The 21,822-nt window shown below is 36.6% G+C and overlaps 1 protein-coding gene across 1 annotated transcript; it reads right to left on the minus strand.

The window, feature by feature from the left end:
• Positions 1 to 6,991: 6,991 nt before the first annotated feature.
• LOC122046789 (cystathionine gamma-synthase 1, chloroplastic-like) lies at positions 6,992 to 12,679 on the minus strand. Its single transcript, XM_042607663.1, has 11 exons — positions 12,212 to 12,679; positions 11,480 to 11,583; positions 11,216 to 11,289; positions 10,962 to 11,130; positions 10,670 to 10,729; positions 10,307 to 10,510; positions 10,148 to 10,234; positions 9,664 to 9,771; positions 7,628 to 7,723; positions 7,425 to 7,543; positions 6,992 to 7,302 (listed from the first exon to the last, which is right to left on the minus strand). The coding sequence occupies exons 1-11, from the start codon at positions 12,645 to 12,647 to the stop codon at positions 7,173 to 7,175; spliced, it is 1,587 nt and encodes a 528-aa protein (XP_042463597.1). The 5' UTR covers positions 12,648 to 12,679; the 3' UTR covers positions 6,992 to 7,172.
• Between the last annotated feature and the right edge of the window lie 9,143 nt (positions 12,680 to 21,822).

The following is a 21,822-nucleotide window of genomic DNA, read 5'->3' on the forward strand; positions in this document are numbered from 1 at the left end:
AGGTGCCTCCGCGCCACGCTTCAGGGCACCTCCAACCACATGGGAGGTGCCTTCATGCCTTTCTGTGCGGGTCTTCGGCTAAGGCAGCCGAGGCACCTCTAACAGCACAGGAGACGCCTCGAGCATTATTCACCCGAGCTCATCTTGTGTATCTTAGCTCTTGCAAAACTTGTCTATCCAATAAAAAAATATCTGACTTGCAAAACAGAGTTAGTATAAATTAGAAATAGTATTATTAATTAGATCATATCTTTCTAAAACCAGAATCTAGTCATGGTCTCAATTTAGGCTTTCAAAATGGGCCTATTGGACCAATGCCTAAAGTCCCTAATTGAGACTCGACTTCACTGGATCACTTTTCTCCAGTGACTTACCTTGCTTATAATATTGAATAGCTTGACTTTCCTTTGACCCATCAGGTATTCCTACAGTTGTCAAGTTCTCAGACCTAACTGAACTTCGGCCAACTGTCAAGTCTCGTAGTCTCAACTAGACTTCTTGTCAGATATCGAATCACTCCTTGACCTATCTGGATTTTCCACCAACTATCAGGTTCAGCCTGATGTCAAATTCTCCAAACTTGTTAAGTCCTGCACATTTGGTAACAAAGTTAGATCATACAACATCTAACTTTAATCCACTTGTCATTAATTAAAACCTGAATTTGATCATTGGTGTTAACTGCACCAACAAAACCCACCCATCTGGGGATAACATAATATCATAACTATATCTGACCCATCTCAATATCATAACTATATCTGACCCATCTCAATATCATAACTATATCTGACCCATCTCGAGAAAGAAACATGATCCAATGGAGCTGGGGAGATAATAGGAATGAAAAATACCATAATACCATACTTGACCCATCTTGAGAGAGAAACTTGATCCCATGAAGCTAGGGAGTAACCAAAATAGCCACCCACCAAACTAGAATACCATCGCAGTATCCCCCACCTGTTTAGGGATAACAGAATACCAGTCATAGGAAAGCTAACCTTGATCCTCTCAAAAAGAGAAGCTCGATCCCACGAAGTTGGAGAGCAAGAGGAACACCTTCATACCAAAACACTCATCCTATCATCATAATACTAGAATACCAAAATAGAAATATCATAATCCATATCCAACTTGTCTGGAGAGAGGGACTCAACCCCGCGAAGTTGGGGAGATAGTAAGAATGAAGAGGTGCATCATGCGCCATGCTCAAGGGACCTCCATGCAGTTGGGAGAAAACAGGAACACCATCATGCCAAAACACCAATTTTGACACAGAACACCAGAGCAATAACCTCTGGCCGTTCGGGGATACTAGAACACCAATACACCAGAAAATTAGTTTCAACTTGCTCGAGGAGAGAAACTCAATCACACCGAGTCGGGAGTAGTAAGAATACCAAAGCCAAAATTTGATTGACCTGAGCAGGTTAGTGTCTCTGCCACCACCAAGTAAAATAGTTTGATCATAGCCAACAAGCTAGGAGAGATAACTTGATCCTAACCGAAAAGTTGGGAAAGGATTGCCTTGTGGTTGCATGCCAAGCGACAAAGTGTATCTGACACCATCAAGAGAGATAACTCAATCCTAGTTATTCGATTAGGAGAGATTAGTTGTGTGGCGGCATGGCTAGGCAACAAACTGTCTCCGATACCACCACATGAGATAGCTTGATCATGGTCATGCGACTAGGAGAGAATGGTTGTGTGGCGACATGATCGAATAGCAAAGTGTCTTTGACACCACCACATAAGATAGCTTGATCCTAGTCAAGCGATCAAGAGATATTGGTTGTATGGCGACATGGCCAGGCAGTAAAGTATCTCCGACACCACTACATAAGATAGTTCAATCTTGGTCGTGCCACCAGGAGAGATTGACTGTACAACGACATGGTCAGGCAGCAAAGTGGCTCTGACAATACCATATGAGATATAGCTCGATCTTGCAAGGTCACTTAAATATTCCAATTAGGTGGCAGTTGTGGGTCATTGAAGAGTCAAACATTTTGAAGCATAATTATTCAGATTTTGATTGACTAGTAGATGTACTAATTCAAGTTTATTTAAATATTTTGATAATAAATTAAGAAAATTATTAACTAAATTTATTTTCGTAGAATATCTTTCTTTTGTATTGGGTCTAAATGTACATTTGAATATTTTTGTTAAAAATCACTTAATTCATCGGCTAAATGTGTTACACAAACTATACTTACTCGTACAATTAAAAAATTATTAAATCAAGCAAAAATAATAATTTAATAATATATTTTTTATGTTCAAATATTTGGTGTGATCATTAATAAATTTATTCCTATATGGGTATTGTTAGGACCGAAAAGTAGCTAGAGGGGGGGTGAATAGCTCGTCGCGTTCGCTCGGTGCTCGGCGTTGCTTGTTTCTTCAAAGATATGGCAGCGGAAAATACACAAACAATCACACAATGCTAACACGGTTGGTTTACTTGGTATCCACCTCGCAAGAGGTGACTAATCCAAGGATCCACACCAACACACACACCCTCCACTAATAACACTCTCCTTTATGGTAACTACCAAGGGCGGAGAAGCCCTACAAGACTCAATACAAGAAGAGAGGGAAAGGATACAAGAAATACAAGCTTACAAGCTTACAATGAGTATAAACCCTAACCCTAGCTTCTCTTCTTGGCTTTGATCCGCCTCTTGACTTGGAGAACTTCCAAGATCCTTCAAGAACTGGCAATCTGAGCTTTGTGAGTGCTGTGGAGGAGCTGGCGAGAGATCTGGAGTGAATCGGTGAAGAGATGCCGAAGGAATCGTGCGCCTGCGGCCTTTATCGACGCCAACGGTCGGATCCCGATCGATTCGAATGTTCCCAATCGATCGGGGAGGCTTTGGATCGATCCACGGATCGATCCAGAGCGCCTCTGTGCTCTGGAAAAACGCTTGGATCGATCCACGGATCGATCCAGCGCTTATCGCGCGAAGCAGCAGCGTCCCAATCGATTCACTAATCGATTGGGACATCTGGATCGATCCACTGATCGATCCAGAGGCTTTCTGTTCGCTGGGAAAGGCCTGGATCGATCCACTGATCGATCCAGTACTTGGTTTTTACCCAAAACCAAGTCCTAAGCCTCTCAACCCAACATCCGGTCAACCTTGACCTGTTGGTACATCATGCCTAGCATCTGGTCACTCCTTTGACCTTCTAGGACTTCCCACCAAGTGTCTGGTTAATCCCTTTGACCCACTTGGACTTTTCTATTCATGCCAAGTATCTGGTCACTCCCTTGACCTACTTGGACTTCCACCAGATGTCTGGTCAATCCCTTTGACCTATCTGTATTTCCTCGTGCCAAGTATCCAGTCAATCCTTTGACCTACTTGGACTTCCCAACACCAGATGTCCGATCATCCTTGATCCATCTGGATTTTCCCTTGCCTGGCTTCACTCACCAGGACTTTCACCTAGCTTCACTCACTAGGACTTTCACCTGGCTTCACTCACCAGGACTTTCACCTAGCTTCACTCACTAGGACTTTCACCTGGCTTCACTCACCAGGACTTTCACCTAGCTTCACTCACTAGGGCTTTCACCTGGCTTCACTCACCAGGATTTTCACCTAGCTTCACTCACTAGGGTTTTCAATCTGCCTAGCTTCACTCACTAGGACTTTCCTTCTGCCTGGCTTCACTTACCAGGACTTCCATTCTACCTAACTTCCCAGTTAGGACTTCCCAGTCAAATATCCGGTCAACCTTGACCTACTTGACTCTTCTTCAATCAATTTCTTATTGTCAAACATCTAAACTCAAACCAAGACTCAGCTTGGTCAAACAGGTCAACCTCGACCTGAGGGATGTTGCACCAACAGGTATAACTTATCATTGAGTCCATAATTCTTGGACAATTCAAGAACATTGATTAATATATCGAGTTTTTAATAACTCACAATATCTCTTAATTATTATATTTAATTTTAGAAGAATATAAATTAACTTCTACTATTTTCAATATCATTTGTTAATATTAGTCCCAATACTTTCATATTCATGGCTATGACATGTTTTAAATATGTTCAAGATGTATTAAAAATTTTAAAATATCAAATTAAGTCATTTAAAATTATTATTTTTTATTTATGATTAAAATAATGAGATAAATTTTATAAAATTAATAAAATGAGATTTAAAATTTACATTATGATTCATTTCAATATAAAAAATTATTATGTTTATTTTCTTCATAAAATACTAATAATACTAATGTATAACTATTTTCACACAATGTCACCAAATAAATTTTCAGCTTTTTTTTTTATCTAACTTTTCATTTAGTCACGATGAAGTTTTGTAGTATAACTTTAATTTTAAATGAATATATTACTGATCCGGGCATTAAAGGTGAAACCCGGTCTACAGAGAAGTCAATGACATGTGGAGAGTTAAAGTCACGCAGAGTCAAGGCGGCCAACAACCGGGGTCGGTCGATCGGTCGACCCATCTTCCCAAGCGGTGCAACAGTCACCCAAGACGGTATTTCGACAGCTCGACCTGACGCCGAGTTTCCGACGCTCACAAGGCAAAGCGGGAAGAAACGGAAGCCGAGCGGCCATCCCGCTCGGCTAACAGTAGACACGACATTCGGCCGAGTGGGCATCCGCCTGGTGGTCGTTAGTTGACGATCCTCCACTCGGCCCGGGAAAGGTGTCAGCCGAGTGATTCCTACGCTCAGCCCCAGTAAAGGACAAAGGGAGCAGTTGACACTATCTTCCTAGGAACTAGTGTCGTTGGCAAGAGGCATGGTCGGTGGCGTGGTCAGACAGAGAATCGTACGGGGGAAACTTCCACTGTCGCGTCAGATATATGCTCGTGCTATTAAAGTATGGCGTCCTGCACGCTTTCCTGACACATCCATTCCATGTATGCTTTGAGAAGCATGCACGCCTCGGGGAGCGTGCACACGCCTCTGGGGAGTCCTTTATAAGGACCCCCAGACATTGATGAAGGTATGCTCACTATTTTACTGTAGCTATAGTTCTTGTTTCTTCTTTGCTCTACTTCTTTCTGCTGGAGTTTTGACTTGAACGTCGGAGGGTCGTCGCTGGGAACCCCTCCCCGGCTCGGCGTTGTGTTTGCAGGTTCACGGCGACAAAGGATCTACGTCTTGGAAGCCTTCGACTAGTCAACAGAAGTGTCACATCCCCAGCGTCCATCTACGACTGGATCAATTACAAATGAATTTTTATCTCTTTCTGTATTAGTAATGAAAATAAAATGAGAAAAATATTTTTATCATATTTCTATATTTATTTAGTTGTATGTTCTTTTAAAGATTCATCTTTTCCTAATCTCGCTAATATTATACAAAATATTATAAATAATTTATATAATATTTATTAAAAATATAGTTAAAAATATGACTTATAAATTAATATATACAAAACATAAAATATTAGTAGTCTTAATTTGAAATTTACAAAAGCACAACTTCTCTTGAGAATGAGTTAAACATCTATCAAAACTCTCAAGTTCCAAGCAAGAACTTGAATTATTTAATGACTTCTTAAGATAGCGAATTAGATTTTGATATTCTATGATAGTAGTCCTAGAAGATTTAAAATTTTCTTATACTCTTCATCATAGAAAAAGAAATTCTAACTTGTCCAGTATTATTCGTTATTGTAGAATAGACATTAGTTTCGGAAGTAATATATAGGATGAATGACGATCTATTTTGTATCTTGACTCTTTGGAAATACAAGTATTACTTGATAATTGAACAAGAGCTATAAAAAAAACTACAAGAAATATAACTTTTAGATGATATGATAAAAGACGTTGATAGCAAAGGAGCTAAAATTATAGGAACAAAAAATGAAAGTGAACAATAACATCCCATCCTAAGATAAAAGAAAAAATATAAATGAATTAAGTGAGGTTTAATTTTTCTATATCCGAAGAGAATACGTAAGTAAATTATATAAGTTATATAAGTGCAAGCCCTATATAAATAGGGAGTTTTTATCTTCGATACAAATACGAGCCCCTCACAAAGTGTACTCGGTGATTGGTTTCAAATTTTTTTTTAAGTTCTTAGTTATGTCAATAAAATTTTATTTTTAGAGTTTAGAGGTTGATTATAATATTAAACATAGAAAAATTAAATTGAAAAAAAAATCGGACATTAAGGGAGTATACAAGTAAGGTATCTAGGATATCAAAAATATTTTTTAAAATAAAATAATAATAATCTTAACTGTCACGAACCTAGAACCATTGGTTCCGAATCTTGATCAAATTTACGTGATATAAAACTTTACTTGATTAATTTACAACTAATTTGACTCAAAAGCTAACCTCTAACGTATTCGTCTTAAAAAATATACATTATTAGACGACCATTAGATCTTTCTAATTCAATTATTTTTTGTTATTTTCATAATTCAAATGTCCAAGCCTCATTAATCTCAAAAAGTAGACTATCTTCCATACCAAACTTTTCGGTCCTATAAAATTTTCTATGCCAAGGTAAATAAAAAAAATACTCAAAGCCTAATATCTTATAATTATATGTCCTATTTAGAAAAAAATATTCCTATAAATATATCGTAACTATAAAATTTTCTATGTCAAAGTAAATCAAAAAATATTCAAAGCCTAACATTCTGTAATTATATGTCCTATTCAGAAAAAAAAAATATTTCTATAAATACATCATATAACACACAGATGCCCTATAACAATTTGGCACTCTTCAACTGCACTTTAACTTCCGCTACATTATAAGTAACTAGAGGGCTAGACAATTAGACAATCTACCTACTTGATTGGCCATCGAATAAATTAAAACATAATTTATATACATTTAAAAATCAACCTCCAACGTATTAATAGATTCAAATGTTAATTTTCTTATTTATTCTCCTAAATAGTTTACCACTTCCACTCTACTTTTAACCTTAAGATGGGATAAAATAAATGTTTTTATTCAATCATGTGTAAATAATTTCAGGAGATAATTATATCACCAAAAAAGTATTCGACAAGCAAATTACTAGAAATATTAAAGTCATTAAACAATACAAATATCCAATTGCTCCCTGCCTTAGTCTAAAAGAAAAAACAAAAAACAAAAGTAGGAATAGCACGTGAAACCGTTTGATCTGGTTGAATGCAAGTTAATTAATCTTTTCCAACGCCTGAAGGACGTCGGCCTTTAGATCTTCAAAATCCTCAACTCCAAAACTGAACCTCACCAGATTGTCCTTGATTCCGTACATGGCTACCCTTTCTGATTCACTAATGTCCCTGCACATGTAAATGAGTCAGGATCGAAGGAAACAAAGTATTTCTTTGGCTAGATTTCGAATCGACTATGGCTTTATTTAGTTCTGAAGCAAAAAATTTTACGCCTGAAACATGAATATTACCAGTAAGACATGATGGCAGGTTGGTCGACTATACTCTCGCAGCCTCCGAATGAAGGGGCGATGTAAGGTATCTTCAAAGAATCAACGAATTTCTTAGTAGTTTCCAGGTCTCCAGCCATCTGTATCATGAATGAATGTGTAAGTTCTGAAATAACATGAATCTGCAGATGCAGCTGATGCGTATAAAGGCTCGAGGATCGAACCTCGAAACTGACGACACCACCAAAACCAGCCATTTGACGCTTGGCGATGTGATGCTCAGGATGACTTTGCAAGCCTGGATAATAAACTCGGATTATCTGGGAAATGAAGTACAGTAGGTTAGATCTGTGGCAAATGAACCACAATTTACTGCAAAGTGACATGAAAGACAGTTCTGTTGATTCACAACTTAGGTATAACTATTGAATCGTTATGACGGCGGGTCATATTTGTTCATACAGTTGATTCTAGCAATAAGAACACTAGTTCAGCTCCACATCGCTAATACTGAGCAACTGAGTTGATTGTGTTAGCTTTAGGTTTTGATTGGTTACTACAGTCAAACTCAGGTTCTGACATTCTATGCCATGCGATTAAATCTACAAAAGTAGTGAATCAAATTTCTCACTATATCAACTTCTTGCATATAAGACACAAGAAAACAAGGAAAGTTGCAAAGTGACATGAATGACAATTCTGTTGATTCACAACTTAGGCATAAGCATTGAATCGTTATGGTGGCTTGTCATATTTGTTCATATAGTTGATTCTGGCAAAAAGAACACTAGTCTAGTTCCACATCGCTAATAGTGAGCGACTGAGTTGAGTGTGTTAGCTTTAGGTTTTGAATGGTGTACTACAGTTAAACTCGGGTTCTAACATTCTATGCTATGGTGATTAAATCAACAAAAGTAGTGAATCAAATTTATCACTATAGGACACAAGAAAACAAGGAAAGTTGCCCAGAAAAGCCAATTATTTAGTCGCACAGATCTCTAGGTAAGAAGGGAAGCTCAATTACAAAATTCTCTAGCATACGTCAGATTCTGAGATAAGAACCACTTAACACAGTAATTACTAATCCTTAAAGACAATCAGAGACTTGCAATTGGACCACTAAAGCAGCAAGTAATAATCATTAAAACAATGTGTTGTGCATCCCCTGTGATACATCAAATATTAGGTAGGTGGACTGTGCTCCCATCTGCAGGAAAAATGTAACATAGCAACTGAACAGATGGTGTTGGAGGCTTGCGTAGAGCCATTATATAAGCCCAGATATTCCTACTATCCTACACACTCCTTTAATATTGTTAACCCTAAAAGAAGTTCACTCATTTGATTACTATAAAGTGGAACCTGCTGTGAACATTAGGGAAAGGTAAGGGTATAGGAAGAGATGTAACTGCAAATCTGACGGGAGATATAAGGGCTCGTTGTCTTGAGAAATCATTCTTTAAAAGGGTATTATTTTAAGGAACACATCATTTGCAATAAATAAAATCTCCTTTAGAGGTCCTGAGATCCACAGAATCCAAAGCTTTGCAAGGTTATGCATTGGAGGTTTTTAGATGGAGAAGACATTTGCAAGATGATCTCATAAACGGAAGATATTGAGATTGACAAATAGTAGAAATTTTAAGTTATCAGATACCTGATAGTTAATGTATTGCTAGAGCAAAATTTTGAAAGTGAAGGTAATAAAGTGTTAATCATTCACAAATAGGTTTTTACTCTCACCCAAGATTTAGTCATCATCACCATCGTCAAGTTGTGTTTTCCCCAACTATTCAAACTCACCTACCTAAATCTTATGCCTCTATTCCGTTGAGCTCTATATTAGGCTTTATTACAAGTAACATTCAATTTAAAATTTAAAAATATTTTTCATTAAATTAACTAATCTTTTTCAACCTCCTTCAAACCCCAACACTTTCCACTCAAACATATTCAATTCTTTTAACTATAGACTCTTGGTTGCCTTTGAATGAAATTGATATTTAATTTTCCAAGAAGGATATGAAAAGTGTATTTTGATCAACTTTATGAATAGGGATAGATCTAACCCAAGAAATCAAGTTTTAGTAGGTTGGTATTTGTTACATGATAAAAGTCATGAAATAATCTCACTTATTTGCAAAGAGGAAAAAGGAAAGAGGGCTAATACTAATACTCACAATACATCAACTCAGGTTAAGCCCATTCTATGCCTAAAAAAAACTTTCAAATATACATGAAAAAAGGGGAGGTTACATACCTTAGGATGTTCCTCTAAAAGTTGGGCCATCCTAAGTGCTGTACTATTCTGCTCCTTTACACGAAGATGCAATGTCTTCATGCCTCGAAGAATCAAATATGCGGCATTCTGGAAAGCATATTACATCAACAGAGTGGATTTTAAATTTCTAAAACATTTGTTTGTAAAGATAACATGCAATAACCACTAGTTTAGACAAGTTTGTGAAAATTATTGATCGCCAATTATTAACTTACACATATTGCGCTAGGGAGTTAGATAATTTACACATGGTATTCAATTTTTTCCAAAGAAAAAAATAATAGAAACTAATGTATTACTCTCACCTGTAGAATGACAGGAGCTACTATGTAGTTTGCAGGGGGAAAAAAAAAGGAAAATATATAACAGAGAAAGTTGTATATGTCCTCTTAAATCTGAACGTCTGAAACTAGCAATTGACTTTGTGAACAAAATTATCCGATCCAATGGATATTTCACTTACAGGATTAAGAACACCACCTACAACATGATGATACAGGCGAATTTTGGAGATAAGCTCCTCTGAACCACTGATGCAGCCACCAATAACCTATAAAGAAAGTAATCTCAATAACAGAAATGAAGATCACAAAAGATTAAATCTTCTGCAGTATTCAATTACATCATTGTGACCAGCAATAAATTTTGTAGCAGAATTCAAAACTAGATCAGCTCCCAGAGTCAAGGCCTTCTGATTGATAGGTGAAGCAAAGGTACTGTCTATGCAAACCAAGGCTCCTTTGTTGTGGCAAAGTTGTGAAACCAACTCAATATCAACACATCGGAGGAATGGATTGGTTGGAGATTCTGAAAAGAAAAGAGATACCTGTACACAACAAGTAATATTAATAGCAATGCAATGAGAGAGAACCATAAAAACATAATGAATACATCAAAAACCGAGAATATTGAACACTAGCGTTTTTCTCACAAAGCATAATAAACATATCAAATACAGTGAATGTCAAACAGCATTGCTTCTCACATTATTTTGATCCAGTGCACTTTCCAGAGAACCAATGTCAGCAGGATCAATAATCGTAACCTGTATTTGAAAAATAACAAAAAATCAAAGACATAGTAGACAAAGAAAATTGTTGTGCCAGCACACGCGTGTAAAAACTAAGATAGACACGTGACCGCAAGTATTAAGTCTTCTTTGTATATTCATCATCTCCATGGCACAGATGCATAGGTATAAATTTTAGAAGACATTCAAATACTACAAAACATTAAATGAAAAAATTTCACATATGCACATAGGTTTGAAAATATACCGAAATTCCCTTCTTGGGAAGTTCATTCTGAATGAAAATTCTAGTTTTTCGATAGCAGTCGGTGGTGATCACAATATGCCCACCAGCAGGAACTAGAGTAGACAGCAAGGCCACACTAGCATACATGCCAGACGATACAAACACAGTGGATTCAGCAATTTCCAGGGCACTGCTCCAGCAAAGAAACAGACATCAATATACCAGGTATTTTCAACAGTTAAGTGAAATACGCATGATGCAGAAGAATTGCCAACCTCATTTTCTCCTCCAATGCCTGTGTAGTAGGATTACCATACCTTCCATACTCAAAACTAGTATGTCTCTTTTCCTACATAAGCAAGATATAGATTTTGAGAATCATGGCATTAAATAATGAACAAAAAAAATGGAACAATCATAAAAGTTGTTTAACAAAAAAGGGAAGTCTGGTGCACGAAGCTCCCGCCATGCGAGGTCCCGGAGAAGGATCCATTGTACTTAAAAGTTGTTTAACAAACGGTTGATAAATTGATCCAAACCTTAAAATCAATCAGCTCGTCTGAATTGTTGAACCAGTAAGCAGAGGTATTAACAACAGGAGTGGTAATAGCATCTGTGATTATACCACGTCCATATCTCTCACCTACAATACCATAACAAATCATCAGCACTTGTTTGGAAGCATCAACTTATATGGAATTTGGGACTCCTTTCTAATATTATACTAACATAACTAAGAATTAAATTTTAATATTTATCAAAAAATTAAGATTTTAAGATCCGATCAAAATTGGATTTGTGTTGATGACTCTCAGGGTATTATAATGCCAAATATACACTTCATCTATGATTCCAAACATGATAAATGAATTTTCAATTCGCATTTTCTCATTTAATTGCAAACATAATAATTACGATTACATTTTTTTAGGAATCTAGGTATTGAAATTCTCTTCCAACAGGAATTGGTTCAAGACCAGATGAAATCAATCCATCAGATCATGAAAGTGAATGTTGTAAACCGAAAAAAAAATCAGTTAGAAGAATGTCATTTTTGAATGTTTAAAAAAGGAATTCTTCGAAGGGTTAAAGTCACATCCTTTTCTCTGTTTATAGATGGAAACAATCATAAAAAGTATCTAGCTAAGGCAGCAGCATTTCGAACTAAGAATATTCATCTTTTAACATAAAAATCTAAGATAATGAAAGGAAAGAGAAAAAAGAAACAATTGATCAAATGATCAAATGGGCAAACAGTCAAGATCAGTCACCAGCATGAACCGCGAGACTCCCGTCGAAACTGAGCGTCGCTGTAACTTTCGCAGCAGAGGGAGAAACCTTCGCCTTTCCCGCCGCCAGAGTCTGTGACTCCACGGGACTGGTTAGGATCTCCGAGACACCAACGCCGATGGCGCTATCCAACACGGCTTCGGGTGCCACAACAGCGTCCGCGGAGGCCGCGGATCGTGGGGCCTCGAACGACGACGAGCTGTTCGACCACGAAGCCGCGACGATCTGCGCGACCCCGATGTTGCTGCAGTTACGGCGAGCCTTGTTGCTCAGCTGGCGCACGAAGTTGGGGGGGAACCGCGGGATCGGGGCGGAGAAGACTCGAGGAACGCTGGAAGACGCCGATCCGCGGTCGCCCGCGGAGGAGGCCGCAAGAGAGACGAGCGAAGAGGGGAAGAAAGCGGAGGAGACGGACATAGCTCGCGGAATCAACAAGATTGGATGTCTCGTTCTCGATCTTCCCATTTATAGAAAACGGAGGCAAAGATGATAACATCATCCCCGACTTGAGACACGACTTAGTGAGCGGCGTCACATGCATCATCATTATGCTGTGACCTAACTAAAAAAATAGAAACGACAAGCAGTGGGACCCGATGATTACGTGGCATCATTGGGTCTTAGTTCATTCTCACTCGATAAAAGGCCACTTGAATACGATATACCCAACTTCATAGAAACCTAGACAAAGGTGGGACCCATTTATGGAGTGCTGGGTGAAAAGAACCAGAATTGAGATTCAGTGCGGTGAGGTTTACCGCATACTTTAAACTGCTACATGGTATTGACCCACAAAGATAAACATAAATGACTCTCACTTAATTATTTAACAAACTTTAAATGGCTAATGGTAATATAATATAATATAATAACGTGACATCCATCCTACGTCTCTGTATCATCGATTTTTTTATTTTTTTATTTTTTAAGTTTTCAATTATAAAAATTATATTTACTATTATAATCCAACTCTTTATTATTCATAAAAGTAAAAAAAAAAACTCTTTAATCACTATTCCAAAGACTAATAATCATTCATAATTTATCTTTTTTCATATTAATCCTACGACGAATTGACGGAGACATTGAAGATGAATATATTCATCTTTTACTATTATAAAAATAAAAAATAAAACAAAGACAGTCAAACCATTGTTAACATTTTTTAAAATAATAGATAAATAATAAAAAGTTTTGAAGAGCAACTCCATAACCCACATAATGAGATAATTACCAGTGCAATTTATTTTGCTTAAGTGAGTGTTGAAATATTTCATGGTTCTCTGTGTTTTTTTTTATATAACAAATAGCAATCAATGCTTTCACAGTTAAAAATCCTCCAAAAGCTCCTTAAACAAGGCAAATAAAAAATCTCACACATTTGTCCATTATAAAATCCTTTCAATAACCTTTTTTCTTACCCCTTGCATTATATATATTTCTTATATCATCTCCATATTTTACATTATATATAATTAAATTTTTATAAAATTTAAATTCACAAATTACTAATTTAAGATAACATTAATAACAATTAAAAATTAACCTTCCCTAACTTTTCTTTTTTGAAAAATTTTATCAAAAATCACTTAATCCATCAAATGTGTTCCTCGAATAACATTTATTCGTACAAATAAAAGATTAGTAAGACAAAAGAAAAAAACTAAAAAAGTTAGTAAATTAAATAATAAAATTTAGGTTTTGATATTTGCACTAAAAAAAAATAGGGGTTCAAAAACTTATTTTAAAAATAGAATTTAAAATGTGTTTTAAATTTTGATAAATTAATACATATTTGAAATTGAATTTATATTTGTCAAAAGAAAATCTGTTTAAAAAATTAAATAGAAAAATATCTGTTTTAAATTTATATAAAATAGAAAGACATTTATTAGATAATTAAAATTTTATTTATTTTAATAAACTGAACTCTATTCTCATGTTCATGTTCTCTTTTGTGTATCTTGCCGAGGACATAGAAAGCAATTAATCCAAAATCCCTAATCTTCTTCTCTCTTCCGCTGCGATCGCCATGTGCCGCATAGGATGTCTGTCAACTTGATCTTGTCATGCGGCCACTGCCACTGCCGTCGTCTTAGCTGCGTGTGTGATCAAATCCCCATGGCGGAGGCAGCCTTGGTCATGTATGCGACCAAGTCACTTGCGGCGGCCTGACCTAATCGCGTGGTAGTCGCTGCCTTGGTTGTGCAAGAGACCAAATTGCGTAAATGGGAAATAGGCTTTGTTGGGATCTGGTGGTGGTGCAATCTGAGCGCAAACAAAATGACGGTATAACACTAAAAAGGGCAGCCCGGTGCACGAAGCTCCCGCCGTGCGGGGTCCCGGGGAAGGATCCATTGTACGCAGCCTTACCCTGCTTTTTGCAAGAGGCTGTTTCCTGGATTCGAATCCGTGACCTTTTGGTCACATGACAACAACTTTACCGTTGCGCCAAAGCTCCCCTTCAAATGACGGTGTAACACCGCTTTGGCGAAATCGAGGCTATAGTTATATTCTATCTCTTTAAGATGAATTTGCCCCACACACAGTGCTCACGAAACATGATAACTGTTTCCAAAGATACAACAACTTTATCTTGCGATAGCATCACTGCAAATCGCAAGACCTCCGAACCGAAGAAACTTCTCAAACTCTCCAAATGCAAGTATGGAATACAATACTTGCTTTGAATTGGAATAAATTGAGTGAGTGAAACGAGAAGGAGAGGAGTCGTATTTATACTAAGTGAAAGGGTATAAAAACCTCTTGGTTCAATCAGATCTCAACCATCCAACTTGAATTGGATGGTTTAGATTGCATCCCTTCCCAAGAGATACAATGTCTCTTCATTTGGATGTCAATCAATGGTTGAGATTGATCCATCCAAAGGGCACTTATGCCTTCTCAAATTGACGATCCAAATTTGTCAATCTTGATCCAACGATCTAGATTTAATTTCTCATTCACATTATGTTTCCAATAATCCCTCATATGAATGAAAATTAATGCATACATGTTATCACCTAAGGAGTGTTCAATCAAAAGATTATTACATTAGAAGAGATAGCTCGTGGCTTTAAACCTTTCGTAGTAGAGTATCATTAGATTTACTAGGTTGCTTAGTGAATGTGATATCTTGAACTACTCAGACATTCCTGTAAACCAAGACAATGGTGCCTACACAATAACATTTCTCATTTCTTTATAGTTCTCATTGTTTAATCCGTTTTGGCCATCGACAACATCTTGGATTCATAAGTATTTTATTGAAGCGGTTCGTCTTTGTGACCTCCTATAAAGAGTATCCTACCATACTCTACTTTTTTCAAGTATAGGAGTCATTAAAAGTTTATAACTTAACCTCACAATATATCATAGGTAGCACTTTTCCATCCATCCAAGGAATGAGAGGAGAACTAGTCCAAGTGCTCATATGAACTTTTATAATTTTGTTGTCCCATTGAACCAAGATCTTGGGGTCTCTAATCAATAAGGTTGGGTTACCACTATGAATGTTCTTGTTTATAGATTTTTAATCTCATTCCTCTTGATGTGCATTATATTTGATCTCTAGTCAAACCTTTTGTAAACGAATCCGCCAAGTTATCTTTCGATTTGACATAATCAACAAAGATAACTCCGTTAGAGATCAACTGCCAAATGATATTGTGTCGTCGAAAAATATGTAGTGACTTACAGGTCATTATACAAGCTATTTTGTGCCCTTGCAATTGCCAATTGATTATCACAATATATCATCACGACAGCCACTATTTTTCCCAACATAGGATATCTTCTAAGAGGTTACGAAGTCATTCAACTTCTTCTGCGGCTTTATCTAAGGCTATAAACTCAGATTCCATAGTTGATCAAGCTATGCAAGTTTGTTTCATGGATTTCCATGACACTTCTCCACCACCAACGGTAAATATATATCCACTGGTGGATTTAGAGTATTTTGTATAAGATATCCAATTTGCATTACAATAGCCTTCTAGTACCGTTGGATATCTCGTATAATGTAATACATACTCTAAGGTATATCTTAAATATTTAAGAACCCTTATTAATGTCTTCCAATGGTCATCATTTGGATTACTTATAAATTCACTTAATCTATTGACCACATAAGCAATATTCGGACATGTGCAGTTAGTGATATACATAAAACTGTCAATTATCTTCAAATATTTCAATTGGGATATATGTTCACCATGATTCTCAGCCAAGTGCAAGCTTAAGTCCATCAGTGTTTTTACAAGGGAAAGATCATATATATTAAATGTTCTTAGTACTGTCTCAATATAATGAGACCGTGAAAGGACAATTCCATCTAATGTCTTATCAATTTTAATCCCGAGTATAACATCTGCTATATCTATATCTTTCATATCAAAGGTTTTGGTCAACATCTTCTTAGTAGTCATGAATATATCATAATTACTACCCATGATGAGCATATAGTCTACATATAGACATATAATGACAAATGAGTCAGGTGTGTCTTTGATATATATGCATTTATCGTACTCATTTATTTTAAATCCATTTGACATTATAATTTTTTTAAATTTTTTGTGTCACCGTTTTGGTGCTTGTTTTAGAATATATAGTGACATCACAAATCTACATACCTTATTTTCTTGTCTTGGAGCCACAAATGCTTCAAGTTGGTCCATATATATTTCCTTTCCTAATTCACTATTTAGAAAAATTGTTTTCACATCCATTTGATGTATCTCAAGGTTATGTATTGCAACAATAGTAATGAGTATTTAAATGGATATGATCCCTATTATTAGTGAATAGGTATCAAAGAAGTCATGACCTTACTTTTGTTTGAATCCCTTTGCCACTAGTCTTGCCTTGCACTTTTCAATAGTTTCATTAGCTTTATATTTCTTCTTTAGGATTCATTTGCATCCTAAAGGTTTGATTTCAGATAGAATATCCACCAATTCCTAAGTATGGTTTTGCATGCTAGAATTTATTTCACTATTGAAAGCTTCTTTCCAAAAGGGACCCTCGGGACTTGATAAGGCTTCGCTTATTGTCCTTGGTTCATTTTCCAACATATAAGTCATGAAATCAGGATCAAATGAATTTACTATTATGACTCTCTTACTGCGTCTTGGTTCTTCATTATTTCCAAAATTATCCTTACTAGCAATTTCATAAGTTCTTTTATTTGAACTTTCTTCTTTCATATCTTTGTAAGGAAAGATATCTTTAAAAAATACAACATTCCTTGATTCAATTGTTGTTCCAACATATACATCAAGAATTGTTGATTTATACACCAAAAATTGATATGCACTTCTATTATTGGCATATCCAATAAAAATACAATCAATTGTCTTTGGTCCTATTTTGGTTTGCATTGGCTTAGGCACTTCCACCTTAGCCAAACACTCCCACACTTTTAGATATTTATAAGAAGGCTTATGACCCTTCCATAACTCATAAGAAGTTTTATCTTTCCTTTTGTGAGGGACTTTATTGAGAATACAGTTTGCCGATAAAATAGCCCCAATAAATTTTGGAGTAAGCCCGAACTTATCAACATAGCATTCATCATTTCCTTAAGAGTTTGGTTCTTACACTTGACAATCTCATTTAATTGAGGAGAGTAAGGAGCTATCATTTGATGAATAATGTCAGATTTTTCACAAAATTCATCAAATGGACCATCATATTCTCCTCCTAGATCACTTCGAATTATTTTAATTCGTTGACCAATTTGATTCTGAACTTCATTCTTATAATTTTTGAATGCTTCTAAGACTTCATCTTTGCCTTTCAATAGATACACATAACAGTATCTAGTGCAATCATCAATAAAAGTAACAAAGTACCTTTTGTCTCCTCTAGTTTGCACGAATTTTAAATCACATATGTCACTGTGAATTAATTCTAGAGGAGTCGTGCTTCTTTCCATTAAATGGAGAGACAACTTTATCATTTTAGCTTCAACACATATTTCACATTTATGTATTGGATTAACATTAAATGTTAGTAATAAATTTAAATTCATAAGTCGTTGCAAAGTGTTATAATTTACATGTCCAAGTCTAACATGCCATAAATTGGAACACTCAACAAAATAAGCAAAATTTATAATTTTATTGTCCTTGAATTCACAGTGAACAACCATTATGTACATTTTGAATAAACCATTCTTCACGAACCCTCTGCCTATGAATTGACCATTTTTTGTCAATACATATTTATTTAACTGAAACACTAGCCTGAATCCAACTTTGACAAGAGCAGATCCTATCACTAAATTCTTCAAAATGTCGGGAACATGAAGCACATCAAGTGTCGCTTCTTTGCCTGATGTCATCTCTAGTACCACCTTGCCAAGACCAACAATATTTGAAGTTGCAGAATTACCCATGATTAATTTTCTCCCATTAATAGGGGTATAAGTTGAAAACTGGACCTTGTTAGAGCAAATGTGTCATATGGCACTAGTATCGACCCACCATTGTCTTGGATTATCCACCAAGTTGGCTTCAAATACAATGATAGTCAGGTCTAATTCTGACATATCTATTGGCATCGATTTATCTTTAGTCATGTGCACTTGAGTAACTTTTTTTTGGACGTTGGCAGTTTTTGGCCTTGTGATTCGGTTTGCCACAATTGTGGCATGTTCCTTGGAACTTCTTGGCCCTCCCCTGGCTCTGTCCTTTGCCAGGATACTTTCTTTTCTTGCCACTATTTGATTCCAGCAGATTTACCTTTGCAAATATAGGCATTTTTATTGATTCCGATTGCTTACAATTATCTTCTTCAATCCACAGTCTTACAATCAAATCCTCAAGTCCCATCTCCTTTTGTTTGTACTTTAGATAATTTTTGAATTTCCTCCATGAAGGTGGAAGTTTCTCAATTATCGCGGCAACTTGAAAGGACTTATTCATTGTCATGCCCTCGACATGCAGATTATATAAGATCAATTGTAACTCTTGGACTTGAGTTGTCATAGTTTTGGAATCGACATCTTTTGTTTTGTACTTTCTTTCGAGAGATTCCCATAACTCCTTTGCAGCTGGCATTGGACTATACACGTTGCATAACGTGTTGTCCAAGCCATTGAGGACATAATTTTGACATAAGAAGTCATTATGCCCCCAAGCATCATATGTCATCCTCTTTCCTTTATCAGTCTCGCCTTAAGATATGGAGGCGGTATCTTCACATAAGAACCTCGCAAGGTTTAACGTAGTTAGGTAAAACAATATTTTTTTCCATCACCTCTTGAAATCGGTACCTGTAAACTTCTCTATTTTTTCGCTAAGTGCCAGTAGAACAGGAGTCGTTGATGATGAATCCATCAAGATTACATAGAAAATTCGTCTTAAAATTTTTGGGATCTGGTGGTGGTGCAATCTAAGCATGGGCAGAATGATGGTATAACACCTCTTTGGCGAAGTCGAGACTAGAGTTAGACTCTATCTCTTTAAGACGAATTTGCCCCGCACATGGTACTCACTGAATACGACAATAGTCTCCCAAGATATAACGACTTTATTTTGCGATAGTAGCACTGCAAATCGCAAGACCTCCGAACCGAAGAAACTTCTCGAACTCTCCAAATGCAAGTATGGAATACAATATTCCTTGGAGCTTGGCAGAAATCCTTATGCAAGTTTCCTTCTTCCTTGTCTGATTTGTAACAGAACTCTTGCTGCTGCAACTCCCAAATTCTCAGTTTCTAACACAAGCTGATCATTGTCCTTTTGCTCCAGAAATCCAATAATGCTACCAACATCAATTAGGAAGCCTCTAGGATGGACTCAATCCCTGCATTTCAGAAATTCAAAAGAACAGGTTCAGACTTCATACCAAAGAATTCCAGAAATGAATCTGATTTCTGAATTATAGTTTTTATTCTAGACTTAAGTTTCAGAACTTGGAATATAAGGTAATTTCAGCTTGACTCATTAAGATTTCAGCTTATCAAGGAATCTCATTGAGCACCTAAATATTAAAAGATCGATTCTAGTTGCTGCTGTTCAGAAACAAAATTCAGAATTGGCACTAAACAGTTATTTTTTAATCTGTTTCCTGCCGATTCAGTCTTGGAATTCATTGGCACATGATATTCATTCTCTGGATAACTTGAGAAATTCATTCCCATAGCATGGGTGAAAAACCAATTCAACTTACAACAATACCTCGTTAAATTGGAACTCATATAAGCCCTCTTTAAACTCATGCCAACTGCTGAATTTTTTTTCTTCTTTTCCTGCACTGCAGTTCATCTGATCAATTTCAGATTTATTGGCTCATTCTAAACTTTATTTATTTGGTAGCAGCTATCTGAATTGCTTATATCAACCTTCGAACTTGCATAGAACCAATTGAAGATGGAGATTTTGATCCCCCAACAGTTGGAGTGACTACTGCATTTAACCAAGAATTCCAAACAAAAATTCAGCTGACCATTTCAAAATTCTGATCCAAAGAAGCAGCTCTTTGAAATTCAGGTTCTTAACACTCTGAATTCCGAATCATCGGAGACTTGGAAGAAAAAGAATACCACTTGTTACTGAGTAAACAAAAGCTTCAATTGAGTTTTTCACTGATCAAGGAGCTGAGATTTAAGGAAGTTTAGGCTCGAGTTGTGACGAGTTTTTTCCGTTTAGCTTCTGTAGTTTTTTTTTCCACACCCCCCAAATTTTTTTTCCTTCTCTTGAGTTCACTGATCAGAATGTTCATTGTATACACTCTTTAGTTTCATCTTTCTTCTTGAAATGCTTAAAGCTTACTTTGTTGTTCAGATGCAGGAATTTCTGACTAAAGACTTGCTTCCTTAAATCAAGTTTAAGGATGCAGCATCCAGTGAACTATTGGGTTTGTCACTGATCAGAATGTAATACTCCAGTTCTGAGATTCTGATTAAATATGACTTAAAAAAGTTGGATGGTATTTTTCATATCACCAAGGTACAACTTCTTTTTCGGAAGTCCAAATTTAAGAACTAGGCTTGGAGAAATATGAGGATGGGTGACCTCCTGGGAAGTTTTCCAGGGTGTGTGCGAGTGAGGACAAAGCACGCTGAAAGAACCTCCGATGGTATGTGGAGCTAGTCGTCAACCCGATGGATAATTCTAGTGGCATTCCCGATTCGGTCCGGATGGGCCCTGCCCGGGCCGAGGCGTTACAGATGGTATCAGAGCGACCTTGTGATCGTGAATGCCCCTGTGGCAGAAGCACCCAGGGCACCACCTAGCGAGGGAGATTCTGGGATTTGTCTGTGGTGTGATTCGTGGTTACACAACAACCACGTTGTGTCTTTAAGTGGGGGTGATTGTAATACCCCGGTTCTGAGATTTTGGTTAAGTATGACTTAAAAAAGTTAGATAATACTATCCATATCACCAAGGTGTACCTTCCTTTTTCGGAAGCTCAAACTTAAGAACTTCAAAGTTAAGCGTGCTTGTCTTGGAGAAATCTGAGGATGAGTGACCTCCTGGGAAGTTTTTCAGGATATGTGCGAGTGAGGACAAAGCACGTTGAAAGGATCTCCGATAGTTTGTAGAGCTAGTCGTCAACCCGATGGACAATTTTAGTGGCGTTC

Source organism: Zingiber officinale, chromosome 2B (assembly GCF_018446385.1).
Source record: "Zingiber officinale cultivar Zhangliang chromosome 2B, Zo_v1.1, whole genome shotgun sequence".
NCBI lineage: Eukaryota > Viridiplantae > Streptophyta > Magnoliopsida > Zingiberales > Zingiberaceae > Zingiber > Zingiber officinale.

Excerpts from the sequence above, each read along its gene's own strand:
- LOC122046789 (XM_042607663.1), bottom strand. The coding sequence starts at position 12,647 with ATGTCCGTCTCCTCCGCTTTCTTCCCCTCTTCGCTCGTCTCTCTTGCG. Across the intron at positions 11,131-11,215 it reads GCATTGGAGGAGAAAATGAG|TGCCCTGGAAATTGCTGAAT; the intron begins GTTGGCAATTCT and ends TTGCTGGAGCAG. Across the intron at positions 10,235-10,306 it reads TTATTGCTGGTCACAATGAT|GTTATTGGTGGCTGCATCAG; the intron begins GTAATTGAATAC and ends CTTTCTTTATAG.